This window comes from Myzus persicae, unplaced genomic scaffold (assembly GCF_001856785.1).
Source record: "Myzus persicae strain clone G006 unplaced genomic scaffold, MPER_G0061.0, whole genome shotgun sequence".
NCBI lineage: Eukaryota > Metazoa > Arthropoda > Insecta > Hemiptera > Aphididae > Myzus > Myzus persicae.
In genome coordinates this window covers 47,708-63,087 of record NW_019103985.1, presented here as the reverse complement: position 1 = coordinate 63,087, position 15,380 = coordinate 47,708, and the positions used below count along the sequence as shown (strand labels likewise).

At 26.2% G+C, this 15,380-nt stretch overlaps 1 protein-coding gene across 4 annotated transcripts in view; it reads right to left on the bottom strand.

The window, feature by feature from the left end:
• Window positions 1–2,114: 2,114 nt before the first annotated feature.
• LOC111037226 (vesicle-associated membrane protein 7) overlaps window positions 2,115–15,380 on the bottom strand; it is a 24,051-nt gene continuing 10,785 nt past the window's right edge. The window contains exons 1-6 of one of the 4 annotated variants that reach the window (XM_022319633.1): window positions 6,962–8,244; window positions 3,573–3,802; window positions 3,232–3,369; window positions 3,075–3,165; window positions 2,854–3,014; window positions 2,115–2,237 (exon numbers count right to left, since the gene is read on the bottom strand). In XM_022319633.1, the coding sequence (XP_022175325.1) occupies window positions 2,178–2,237; window positions 2,854–3,014; window positions 3,075–3,165; window positions 3,232–3,369; window positions 3,573–3,776 (654 nt within the window). In that variant the 5' untranslated portion in view covers window positions 3,777–3,802; window positions 6,962–8,244 and the 3' untranslated portion in view covers window positions 2,115–2,177. Of the gene's footprint in view, window positions 2,238–2,853; window positions 3,015–3,074; window positions 3,166–3,231; window positions 3,370–3,572; window positions 3,803–6,400; window positions 6,423–6,476; window positions 6,618–6,961; window positions 8,245–15,380 lie in introns of those variants that run through there. The other 3 variants (XM_022319636.1, XM_022319635.1, XM_022319634.1) reach the window with 3 other exon arrangements.

Below are 15,380 nucleotides of genomic sequence, written 5' to 3'. Positions count from 1 at the left end.
GGCTGGTCCATGAATTATGATTACGGCTATAAAATATTATACTAGGTAGTAGGTACCTTAAAATATAGCACTTTAACACTTGAAACTTAGGAACCCCCAATCTCCTGATACATCAGTAACAACTATTGGATAGTTGCCTGAAACAGTAATTGATTATCCAATAATTTAATAATATCTCCACATTAACCTGAATACCTGAAATATTTAAATTGTATTAATATTGATATAATTCCATATTCAAGCATATAAATGTTGCATACATTTGCAAGAAACTGTTCAAGTTGTGTCAGGAATGGTTGTGTAAGAGTTATAATTCAATTAATTCAAAAAATTACAAATTTGTAATACTTTTATATTCAACTTGCTATTTGGGTCATGGTTCATATGGCCTTCTTTATATAGGTACCTTACTAAGTATGTGTACGTACAGTAAAACTTCGTTAAGACTGAATCGCTTGGGACCGACCATTTTTTCTGTCTTAACAAAGTTCACCTATGTATTTTAATTGGAACCATAGAAATTGTCCGTGTTACCAGGGTTTCTGTCCTACTGTACATCAATTTATGCCTATAAAATAAATTATATTCTTAGGATCAACAAATTTCTAGCGTATTAGAGTTTACATCTGAAATAAATCAACCAGTATTATAAGCTAGGCGCCACGTAACATTTTTCTTACTTTTAACTTACCTAACAAATTAACATTTTAATATAGTATATTTAAGTACGAGTCACTCATATACATTAACTAACCTTGGCATTTTATTATAAATTAAAATAATTACAGTGGAACGTCAATTATCCGGCCCGTCAATTATCCGCACTACATAATTTTTGTGTACAAATTTATTTTTAGTTTAATTTAATTTAGTTATATCATTCGTTATGTTCCTTTTATTGTATACTATAAAATATAATATTTTGTTACATATATTATTATGTTATATTATGAAATGCGAGATTATTTTATTATCTACTACGGCTCACTCCAATGTAGATAATATGTCTGTACGTTGCAATCTTAAATTTAGTTGGTTCGTTTGAACCTAAATAATTTTAAATGGTTGTTTGATTATTCGCACTCCCTCCGGTCCCAATTAGTGTGGATAATCGAAGCTCCAATGTATTTTTTTTTTATCATTTTATCTAGTGATCATGTAAAAAATCTTTGTTTATTTCCACGTCACTAGAGAAGTAATCCATGTCGCGACCAAATCATGTTCGAATCTATGCGTTCCTCACCTATTTGACAAATCCACGTTGCCCAAACATGATCGTTAACAGTTGGCATGCTACAGAGCGACACTGAATGGCACAAAGTAAGGGAAATGGGGTCGCGTAACAGTCACTGCCGTCAGTCTGCATGAGCGAAACGGGAAATTCCTCTCGTGGCATTGAGTATATATTATTTTTTTAAATCTTAAAATAGTGTCTAATTACAACTTTTATGTTTTGAATATCTGTTCCAACCTCAAAGTTATACCCAACATAAATATAATTAATACAATAGTTGCTACTATAACAACCATTCTGTCACTACACCATTGGATTTGCAATATAAATGAATGATCATTTTTCATAGTTAGATTGTAGATACTAGAAAGTATATTAAACAAACTTCTAATATATAACCATTTATATTCAATTTTAACTTATAATTATAAATTATTCAATAAAATGAAGTGATTTTCTTATTCCACTTTAGAATTATGTAAACTAAATAAAAATTACCACATTTTTAAATATAATATTATATATTGTATTTATTTAAAAAAATTGTAGAGATTAATCCAGTGAAATTATTTTGTTCTTGAGTTAGAACAAATTAATACTTACAAACTAAATAAATTATTCTAGTAAAAAAAAAAAAAAAACATTGGACAGGTATGAATGCAAGTAAAGTACAATTTGTGGACTAAAAGATTATATTTTATAGTAAAAATTGTTTATAGAATAATTTATTGTACAATAGTATATTTTATCACAATATTTCAATGTCTAAAATGTATATAACAATTGACTAAAAAGATATAACAAAAGAAATCTATACATATTACAATAATTAAGTATAAATACGTTTTAAGCATAGGTATTGTAAATTTTCTTGTAAATATAAAATTTGAGACGTTGTATGGGCATAAGTATACATAAAATAAATATTATAATTTCATAAAAATTAACTACAATTGAGAGCAAGTGATCCACAGAAGAAAGCAGTCATGAAATAAATAACAGCCTGAAAAAAATTTCATATTAGTTAATTTTAAAATGTGTTGCTTAAAATTAAATTAATTTTTATGAATGTTATGCTTAATTAACATTTCAAATCCTTTTAATTATGTTTTTGAAATTTATTCTATTTATAAGAAACATTTATTATAGCATTTTCAGAAGAAAAGGGAAATATGTGATCAATAGTGTTTTTAAATATTAAGAATTTACTATAGACAAAATGGTTTAGGTGGTACACAAATTAACAAATTCTAATTCATTAAAACTATGGAAATAACAATGTCATACTATACATCTGGAACAGACGAACATGTTGCACAAAGGAAATACTTGATTATTATTTTAGTACCGGTAAAAAGTAAAAACACAACAAGGAAACAACTTAATTTGATAGAAAATGTAGCTGTTTTTGACGTATGTTTTTCTTCAATATTTTAAATTAAAATAAAAACAGGGATATTGTCATGTGCACTTTTTTAAAATCATAAGACATAAGACATAAAGGTTTTTTTAAATATATAAGTTTTAAGATATATAAAGTAAATATTAATTATTATTTTTTAAACAATATTATGGTAAAGTCAGTGAATGTAGAGTATAAGTATAAATATTTAACTTACAAGTCCTATAGCTATAAACAAAACATATATTTTGACATTTTTCCAGAATAATGAACGACGCAGAGTACGACTTTGAACTCTGAAATTCATAGATTGTGAACACAAGTTTTCAGTTTTATTAACCAATAGTTCAAGTTTTTCACCACGAAGAGCTACATTGTCTGAAAATAGTATTCATTTATTGTTATAATTAAAATGATAGTTTATGTTTATTTATTTACCAATATTTCGAACCATTATGTCCTTTAATTCATCTAGTTCTCCATGCACTTTTGATAATGTATCAAATTCATTAGGACTAGAAAATCGTTTCTGTGAAAAAAATTGTTGTTACTATCTTTGAGATAAATATTTTATATAGCATACAATATTTAGTACCATTTCAGAAGCAAGTATTGGTGCAAACTCAGAATTCATGGAATATGCAATAGCATTGGATGCTCGATGACCATATGTAGCTTGAAATCTTCGTTTTATTTCATTTAAGAAAAAAAATGCTTTAGATCTTTGGAATTCCTATAAATACATATAAAAATAATCATATAGCTTAATATCATAAACTTTAAAATACGCAAATTCACTTTTTTTATAATGAAAGATTTGATATTAAATTTGAACTTTATAATAATCCTTAAAAAGTCATTCACATTACGAGTAAATGTATTAATTTATATTATTTACTGAGTTATAGTACCAAAATAATTGATGTTAAAACTTACATCGTCTGTGATACACATATAAACTATTTGATCTTCACAAATGTAGTGATATAAGTAACGGTCATGTAGTAAGCTTTGTTTCTTGTTTTCTGGTCCAATTTGGATTAAGACTCCTTCTAGAATTTCTCCAAAATTTCCTTGATAGTTGGCATGCTTGGCTAGTACAACCATACCCCTGGCTACTACACTGTAGAAGAGCGGCATTTCTTATCAATTATATTATGAACTGCCTGAAATAAATAGTAAATAATTAATTTTTACTAATACTGACAAAAAGTAATATCAATTATGAAATTAATAATTATTTATTATAGCTGTGGTTATTTATAATTTGTACTTTTTATTTATACTAAACTTTTATTTAGAGAATTTATCAAAAACAACAAGGTTGAAAAAATTTTTTTAAAAATAAAATATTATACATAACATGCCTATAAGATTTTTACATTTTTAAATAAATATATTTTAAATTTTGTTTGGTTGAAAATAAATATAAATATGTATAATAATTTATTATCTATTAGCTATTTATCATATGAACTGAATATTAATAACAATAATGTATATTTATACTTAGCATCATGAATAATTATGTTACATAATTATATACGTGGTTATTTTTGAGTAGGTAATAATATTTGATAAATTACATTTATGATTAGCTTAGACAGCTAGTTTTATAAGCTAGGAATCAGTTATTTGATAAAAACACAATTTATCACATAATAATTGTCTATCGAATAATTTGGTTCATTAATATAATTGGCCACAGAGTGCTTATTGAGGAAAACTAAGTTCCAAACTTCATTTATCGTTAGTGGTGTATAAGCGTCTTAACCAGTATAGTTGTTTTTAACAATTTAACAAAAGAAATACTTTTTTCATCATTTTATTATAAAGAGCCCTGTATTCTGTTTTAAATACAAAGTCAGCATCATCACAAGAACTATATGTATCAGGAAGTGAATCTAACTTACTATTCTACAACCAGACAATCTATATAATATCTTATAGATTTTTATGTATTTGCAACAGTAACAATTATAGATAAAAAATAAAAATAACAATATAAGCTGTGATTAGTTCCTTGTGATCAAAACTACTTTGACATTTGGTTGAAAGTAGATTATAAAATTGTATTAAATTGTATTTATATAAGTAAATGTATCAATTGAAGATATTAATAACGTCTGATTAAATATGCAATAAATTAATCAGTGGTAAACTGGTGCCTAAACACATTTAAACGTGAGTGTATATTGAGTCTCGACTATTGATGAGTTAGCAATATGTAATAATTAATAACGATAAATTATTTATTAGGTAAGATTTAGGCATATTAGGCATTTAATGTAATAAAATAAATGTATATTCACAGGTATCATTAGTATAATAATCTCTTGTTGTAAAATATTTTGCGGGATTATTGTATAAAAAACAATATATAATAATACTGTCAAAAAAACATTAAATAAATTTAAATAAAAAAATACTCTAATGGTGTTATTAAATATAAATAAACATTTCAGTTGTATGCATTGTATATAGAGGGTTATTTTTAATTTACTAATCTAAAAATACATTTATAGATTTATAAAAAAAAAATGCTGGTCATGTATGAAAACTGATAAGTTTCTCTAGATTCTAGACCTAACAGTATTATTACTCGAATTTATAACAGCGGAAAATATAACCTTGGATATTACGGGATATTATTTAAATCAAAATTGTATAGTCTTGAATTCTCAATCAGGCATTGCTGTTATTTAAATTTTAAAATTATTAACATTTAACTATACTTGGGATTTCAGATTAATTTTTTTTAAATATGGGGTATTTTACCTATACTTGTAATTTACATAGGTGTGTAAATTAAAGGAGGGATTGAGGGAGTAGTCCCTTCAAAATTCAAAAGTTATAACCCGGCCATACAAAAGTATATTTTAAGTTTTTAAATAGTCACCGGGTGTTTTGTATAAACAATTTTATCTGAGGATATTATGTTAACGACTAACATATGACAAAATTGTAAAATGCATAAATGAATAAATAGGGGAATAAATGTACAATTGTAGTATGTGATTTTTCTTATGCAAATCTTAAGTAAACATTTGGTAACTAAGATCACAATTGGCCTCAATGTAACTTATTTTTCTTCACTTTAAAATGAACACAATATTCAGTAAATAATTAAAACAAATAATATAGATTTGTGTTTTAGATATTATCATTTGTACCAATGGGATCAATAATGAATACATAATATTTAATGTACATGAATATTATTTTCTATATACTGAACGGTAACCAAAAAAAGGCAATCAACTGAACATTTCCTCAACATCATTATAAAATATTCATTAGACGTCCAATGCCATAAAAAATATTCACATTGACAAATAAATGTAATTATGACAGCCCACACACACTTATGCTGTAGGTATATGATATCAAAAATACTTAATAAAAACAAAATTATGACAACGGAGACAATAAGACTGATGAATTCAGTAAATCGTAATGAAAACAAGGTCAACCATAAACATTTTGATAGAACTTTGAAAATAATATATTACATTTTAGTTTCATACAAGTTTTTAAATAAATTTATTTATTTCAATATTTTAGGTAAGGCACGGACCCGTAGGCCACCACTGGTGGGTAGCATGATAATTGATTAGATTAATGGTTCAATTATGGCTCACTAAATCATGTTTGATAGACCATTTGCTTACTATTAATTTGTTAAATGTTTAGTGATTATTTATGAAACCTGGCATTAATGAATTAATAGGTTAGTAGGTACCTAATTATTAAATAATAATTACTTTACAAAATACAATTTATCCTCATTTACACTTTAAATAAACATCAATCATAAAAAACTTTTATTTCATAACTAACTTGATTTTCATTCTAATAAAAAAAAAATGACAAAAAAAAAAAAAATGAACAGTCTTAGCTGCTCACACAAATTAAAAATATTCACAGAACTAAATATTTCAGTCTCAAATGTGCAACTAATAGAAAGAGAAAATTTTTTTCTATTAGTAAAGTAGGACCTACTTGAAAATTGTTTAAATATATTGCATTATACATGTAGATTATTAATTATTAAACCCATTTATGAACCTACTTAGATTTTAGTACTTAAAAAGACCAATAAAAATAGGTATTGATCAATTATCAGAAAATCACTTAACCAAGTTGTAACATAGATAAGTCTCGAGTGATTGTTAAGGTAAGGACACAATGAATAGGGATATCAGAGTCTTAGTGAAGATTGCATTACATCAATTTATTATGAGTGACAATAAGGAAAAGAAAAAAAAACATCATACAAATATACAGGCTCTAATTAGTATCTACGATGTGCACTTCTTACTTACTGCGTATTTAGTTTTCAGACAACGATGTTCATTTTTTGACAAATCTTAAGTGTCAAAAACACACTGGGCAGGTGTGTGGTACCACTCGGTAATGTGCACGGGCAGTAATTGACACTTGTCGTCTATCGTGCGTTTGGTGCCTGTATACCTATCACTTTTGTTTTTGGGGTTTCTTTACGTCAGTTGCTGGGGTGGGAAGCCAGACGACAACAATTATTGTGTGGGACACCGGACACGATACTGTTAGCTAACAGAAATGGGAAAACGATATGTGTGACGCAATTGCGCGCAAGGACAACACACAATATTATTATTCGAAATGTTATTATTTTTGACGAGGACGCACACGGCTACGACAACGGACACACAACTCGTAATAACTATAACGAAAATATGATCGACGTCGCCATTAAAAGATCGATAATACCATAAATTATTATATTATGGTCTATGGGTAAACAATTATTAAATCAAAGTTGTTGTCGTTGTTGTATATTGATGTAGATGCGTCGCCGCCCGCTGAGTGTTCACGTTATCTCCGCCGCCGTTGCTTATCTGTATCGAGTATGGCAAGTTACGTGATCTGAAGACCATAAAAAATAGACAAAGAAAAGCAGGGAAAAAATGAATATCATGGAGATCGACCACTTGTACCGTCGCGTGACGCGCGTTTACGTCGACTATTGTGGATTTTGTCGCTCTCCAAAAAATCAGTTCCGTGCCGACATAGGGTGTTTTATTGCGTACCCAATGATTTTGGGAGTGATTTGAGTTCTTACTAAAGAAATAAGGAAAATGAAAAACAGAAGAACTTGATTGTCGTGGACGATAGTAGTTGTTGTTGAGCAAGTGACGCCGTCGTAAAGGGCATGACAAAATATTTACGGGAAGAGGATTACTGATAACAGTTTACTGCTCTTCTGCAGCTGAATACTGATAACGAGTTCATAGACATTAGACATCACACCGTGCGATTGTTTGGGCTTGAGAACTTATTGGTCGCTTTTCAATTAAAACGCTAGAAATCAATTTACAAGCACACCTGTCTAATTGGATTTTCAAGTTTATGACATTTGGTTTAAACACGTAAAACTGTTTTGCTTGTTTCTATTTTTTTCCTTCGTTAATGGTGCATTTATGTATTTCGATTGACCGTCGATAATGTGCCGACACTCCAGTGACGTTTTACACTTAGGCTGTGGTTAATGTTATTGTCTCAAGGTACGAACAATCTATGACCATGTTTTCTTGGATACGCAACAGGAGGCAATTGACCAGACTTGGTTAGTATATTTATAAGTTTTTGTTGCTTTTATATCTGCTAATTAAATTCAATTTACACTAACACTGATAATTTTAACAAATTGCTAAAAAATCATTAATATTTGCATAGTTGGCACAACCATACTTCTTTTATATTAAACACAAGATATTCAGTAAATTTTTTTCACAATTTCCTAGTATTCACAATTGTAAGATCATTCAATTTTATTTCTTGTTTTCATAAATAGGGCGTTTTCACTTTCACATAGTTTAGAAAGCTATTTTACAAAACTTGTCGATCAATTTTTCTAAAGAAAATAGGGATTACATTTGAATTTTAACTTTCAGCTTAATTTGAAATGCCTAGGATCAGTTAGTTTTTTGTGTTTGTATTGGTCGAGGTACTGGATTAGACGCCACAATAATTTGTTTAAATAATATTGGCTTTTTGTTGATATCACTTAATTATTTTTTGTTATCATTTATCAGCACTCATTTAATTTTTACTTGAAGGCTTCATTATTCAATTGAAAAATATTTTTTGTTTTTCATATATACATGGTAATAATAGAAACACTTTTGATAATGTTTAGCTCTGAGTTTACTTATACTTTATAGACATTTAGTCTTTCCAGTTGTCTTTTGTTTTATTATTTCCCCTTAAGAATAACTGTCATTTAAATTCATTATGTAAAAAAAAACTATCAGACTTAGGTAAACGAGGTAAATGGCAATAATGATTAGTGATACTCAAATACCTTTTTTTTATTTTACCAACGACGCTGCTGGAACTGCTTGTGCTACTACAATATCTAATACTATTAACTTTAAAATAACGGATTTAACTAGTTTTATCATGTTAACTGCCTCATAATATACTATGTATAATTCACACGTACCTTAATAACCTATGCTATTCAATTTTAGTGTTCGTTCATTATGCCAAACTAAAAAATAAAGAATATATTTTTATGAAATTTTAACAAACCTTGCTAACCTTTAAACAATCATTTCCTTGGTGAAAATGTATAAATAGGGTTGCCAGATTTTAAAATCACCAAACCGAGATATCATATTATTAAATTACCTTTTTTTTTTTAGGATAGTTAGTATAATTATATGGATGTATGGAAATAATAAATATTTTTATTCAAAACCAATAAACCAATACAATTTGTTTAACATAAACTACATTTATTTAATTTACATTTTACATTTATTAGTTATAACTTATAAGCTAATATTGATATTTTTCTGTTGAAGAGATTTTTTTCAATACAGCTATATTATTCTTTATATGTATTAAATAATTCAATATTAAAATTGTTTTCGCTCGGCTTCCATTAACTGGGACAAAATTAACCAGGACACCGGGACTGTCCCAGTCAAATCTATTTGCAAGCCTATGTTCAAATGTAATTGATAATTAATATGGGTAATATACCTAGTATTTTAAAATAAAAATTTTTTTAAAAACTTTTTATTAAATGTAATGTTCAAAATCTTCAGTCAGTATAAAAAAAAATGCATTAGTTTTTTTGAATGTTACTATATATCATAATATGCGGTCTTCCCCGTGTTTTTATACTTAATTGAAATATTGGTATATTCTTGTATTACCGGACACCCTTTTTATTTTTAACATAAGTAATAAAGTAAACTCATAATGATGGCGAAGTCAGAATCTGGCATTTGGATTTAGTTTTTAAGTTATTTGAAGTCCGAGACCTACCCAAGGTGGTTTTACATAACAAGCTGAGGGATGTTTTCAATTTCAATTATCTAAACGAATGACCACACTAAGTGTATATGTGCTTCTAATAATTTTGTTTAAACTCCAAGAACCACTTTAACAAGTCAAGGTTAATTTTTAATTTGAATTGGGGGCACCAATCAAATAACCATGCCCTATTTAAATGGAAGTACTATGAATTTAAATAGGTATAACTTTAAAACTAAGTCCGACCATCAAATTTTGACTTCACCGTTGTTTTTAGCAAGCTTAACTACATATGTTAAGACTAATAGATATTCTTAGTACAGATATCATTTATATACCTACCAGAATATTTTCTTAACATAAAATCGACTTAAATTTTGACTGTTAATAATTGCTCATCCTGAATCAACATTAATGAATACATCAAACCAAACAGACCAATTTTTTGTCAAATGTCAACTGTACCTAATTTGTTGGAAAAAAATAACCTTTGTTAATACAACAAAATTAAGGACAAAATGTCTCCTTGAAAATATTTCTTCAACGTCTCTTTTTCAAATTAATCTAAGTAAAAAAAAAAAATTTTTGTTTCAATACATGTTGAATGTAGTTCCATTAAACTATATTTTAGGTACTTTGTAACTATTGTATTTTTTTAGTTAAAAACTACTCATTCTAATTTCTAATACCAACATAGTAATTGTTCAACAATTATTAGAGCTGGGCCGATAGCACTTTTTTCTGATATCCGATATTCCGATTTATTTTGTTGATATGAAACCGATAGCCGGTCCGATATTTTATTTCCATGAACCGATATAAAAATACTTAAAAATCCGATATATTTTTCAAAAACCGATACCCGATATGTAAACCAGATTTTCGCAACAATAAATAATAACAAATTAATAAATAATAAATATTAATAATTTTACAATTTTTTTATTTTTTATTAAATAAGTGGACACAAAAAAAACAAATATCTGAAAGAACTGAAATAACCATAAAATTGTATAAATATTAAATGTATAATACTATAGTCTATAATAGTAAATACTAAATCATTTGTTGTTTACATAATATGTCTACAAATAGCGTTATTGGTATAACCATCACCATTACATACAAATTGATATGCGACTGTATTATATCGGTCTTACTATCGGTTCAGAAAAAAACCCGATACCCGATTAAACCGATAGTACCAATATCGGCTGATATTAATATCAAATATCGGTACCAGCCCATCTCTAACAATCATCCAGATTTTCATTCGCATATTTGAACTTTATAATATTATACATATTAGGTAATAGACTGAAGACCATAAACTAAAGGGGTTAATCAAGCCAATTATTTTATTTTTTTCCTTTGATTTGTAACAAATATCCCTTAAATATCAGCAGAATCTTCAGTGAAATACCCAAGTCTTTGTTTAGGTGTTGCTACATATAATTTCACTTATTCACCCACCAAAATTTAGGATTATTGCAAGGCAAATATTTAAAATTCATAAAAACAAATTATTTATTAGGTCGGTATGTAAAAAAAAATATAGAAGTAAAACATTGTTAACATTCAATAATAATAAAAAAGTCTATAGTTATACTTGAAATTTCAAATTTGATAATGCCCAAATAATGTAAACTGTTCAGGGTGTTAAAATTTGAACTTGAATTTGTTTAAGTTCAAGTAGTTTGAGGATATGAAAAGTTTCAGAATCCACCTCTATTATTAATTTTGGCATAAACTACTATCAAATAAATACAAATAAAGAGTTTTAATTAATGTAAAAGACTCAGAAATTAAATTGTTTGATTTTTACATAATATTTATAGTTGATATTGACATCTTTTTCATAAGCTATATTCTCACCAAGACATGTAATTGAATATAGTAGAACTGAGCCTTTTCTTTGTATTTTTTAGTTATTTCTGATTACTGTCCATTGATATGTTATTGGCGGGAGACTACCAAAAAGCCCAAGGTAAAAAAGTTTGAGGCATAAAAAGTCTGTGGTGAAAAAGTCCAGTACATATAATTAGATAAAAGGAAAAATGTGGTGTGATGCACAATCTAACTTCAAATTAGTATTAATACAAATTGTAACTAAATGATTTACTTGAAAAAATTAATCAATAATCTTGTAGGTACCAATATGGCAAAATATAAGTAAAATTTATTATTTTAAAAACTGTTGTACAATATACATGTATACCAGATTTTTTTTAGTTTCATATTTTATTTTTTCGACAATTGTTATTTAAATTGTTAAGTCAAAATATTAGATAAACATTATGATATTGAATTTTTTTTTTTAAATTAATTATGTTAAATATTGCTATATATAAATATCGGACTTTCTTATTTCGGATTTTGTATGGTAAGGACTTTTCTACTGCAAATTTTTTTACCTCGATTCGTTACTGGCTGGTATAGTTATAGACTTAATTATATGTGCATAATATATACATTTTGTGTATTAGGGTGTGGGTGCAATGTTAATTAAAATATATTAGTAGTTTTTTCTAGAAGCCGTATAGAAATTGTATTTGGAGGTTAGTAGTTAGTTATATTAATTACTAATTAGTTAGTAAATTTACAAGCTAATTATTAATTTAATCTTAATTTTTGAATTGATAGTATTTATTGATAAATTATAAGTTTCACTTTAATTTTAAATTTATTTTGTGCAGTTTTCTTATTTTGGAAGAATGTAATATGTTATTTAGTACAGTTGGGTAACCTTAAAACTGTTATTGATATCCCACTTAAATGTTCCGATTTATTGTTTAAATTTAAAAATTGTTTTATTAAAATCAAGTTTTACTTTAACTTTAAATTTTATTAATGTTGATTTCTAATACTTTGGCAAGCAAATACCTTGACAATTATGCGTTCATGTTATATTTCTATTGTTCAAAGTTGTATGTCTACTAACAGTTTTACTCATTCCCAAGTCTTATAAGAATTTGAATTAATGTTGATTAACATTTTAATTGTTGAGGTTTCTTACAACTAATTAAGATTAGCCTTAATAATGATGCTCTTTATAATTACTTATAATTTACTGAAAAAACTGTATTGGGATAAATTGGTTTGTCACAAAGATAATTAGGGTATATGGATCTTTCTTTGATGCAGATGTGGTTATAGATACTGAGTATATTAGAAATTACAAAATAATATGAGCAAATTTATTTTTGAAGTTTAATCAACAAAAAATTTACAATTTATGATTGTGATAGTTGAAAAATAAAAATAGGTAATAAAATATTATAATATATTAGTTATTATTTTTTTCTGGCAAACTCATTTATAGTTATTGAAGTACAATTTAAAATTAAAATATAAGATAATATGGATTAAAAAATAAGTGACATCAATATTGAGTACCTTTGATTAGAGCTCTAAAAATTGTAAGACAGATTCATACCAAATTATTGAAAATTCAAAAAAGTAAAAATAATTGTAATAATTGTAAATTATCAACATGTCAACAATATTATCATTTTATGAAACTGAATAATACTGAAAATTAATTTTTAGTTAGCTTAATATTGTAATATTGGGTAATTTAGATGTAACCAATACCCTATAGTTAATATTAATATGTTTCGAAACCTCAGTGTATTTACTGTAAAAATAATATATGTTTTACTTAATGTCATCAGTATGATTTTCATATTACAATTAATTTAGATTTGTTTATTGACTTTGTGACTACCTCTAAAAAATTCATTAATTCCTCTTGTTCTAAAAGATTCTAATATTTTAAAGTTTTATGAGTTAAAAGTTAATACAAAGTTAGTAAGTTTAGTTCTAATTTATATTACCTTTTCTTCTTCTGATATTATTGAGCAGTTATTTTTATTCTTTTCTATCTTGCAGAGAAGTTAGATTTTTTCTGTTTATTTAAATTTGTTATGGATATGCTGTTGAATTTTCTTTTTACATTCATACATTAGTGGGTTGATACTGATTTATAATTTCCATAAGGGTGAATTATTACAATTTACAGTTGAATTTGGAAAACATTTTGCTACGGATATGTTAATTTTTTAAATTATTAACCTGGTGTTTACTTACAGACAAGGTTTTTCTTTTAATTTGGAATTTGAAAAAATTTTGGTTATAGGGTTGACTTTTGTTATTGAATCTTGTCAGGAGTATAATTTATAAAGCGCCTAAGCGTCTATTACCTTTAATTTATACGGTAGGTTTATTAGTTTCATTTAAGCATTTAATATACTTGAGATTGGACTTGTTATAAAGACGATAAGTGTTAAGATAAATGTGTTGTTGTTTTTTCTATTATTGAATTTAATGAATTCTGAAAACAAATTGGATGTAGTTGGTATTTTGGTGGGTCAAAAGAAAAATGTCTATACTTTTCTAATTAATCTGGACAAACGAAATAATTTTATACCGTACCAGTTTTGAAAAAATTGATGTTGTTGTTTAACTAAAAAATTAATTATTTTAGACTTAACATTTTGACTAAACAATTATATTAGCATTTTCTAGTTGTGAAGTAGTTCTTAAAATATTTCGGGTCTTTTGTGCAATTTATAAGTATTTTAAATCTTTATTTTTTTTACAGTACAATTTTTGTTTTTGAGTGAAAAAGCTTGAACATTTAAAACAAAATTTCTTATAAATTGTTTAGGTATCAACTAAAAAAAAATCAAAATATATTTTTATAAGCATTATAAGTGTTTAATGTTCAACTTTTTAGGAAATTCATCTAAATTATAAAAATTTACAAATTATTGTATAGTTTAAATAGACATTTAATGTTCATACCTTTCTATACCTATTTTTAAGTTTTAAAAATATGTAATTCAAAGTTTCATATAAGTTTTTCTTGCAAAACTTATAAAAACATTTGAGTGCAATTCCACAAATATTTTGTTTGAGCGTCTGAAGCTTAAATTTCTTAAAAATTCGATATTTGTTATAGAAACTTGAAACATTCAAATTTAACTGTTATTTAAGTTATAATTTTCTATTCCCAATGAAATGAACGTTATTCTTGTGGATTTGAAACATTTACGTATATTTTTATATTTTATATACAGACCGACATTTTCGAAATATTTAAAGCTATAATTTTTTTAAGCTATTGCTTATTTATTTTATACTACGACCTTATTCACACCGTTCTACCGTAAATCAGTATTGACATAAAAGTTAATAATAATAATACACAATATAAATATTTATTTTTTAATAGTTAAATATTAATAATATTTTTATGTTTTTGGTAAAAATGAATATTCAATCTACTGTGTTACTAATAGTAAAATAAATTTACAGACCATCTCAGCTCAGAATTGTTTTTTGCATGCAATGATTTAACGGGAATCATTACATAAAATCAGTTTGTGACCAAATCAATTTTCTTAGTTTATTGTAATTCTTAAACGAGTTATT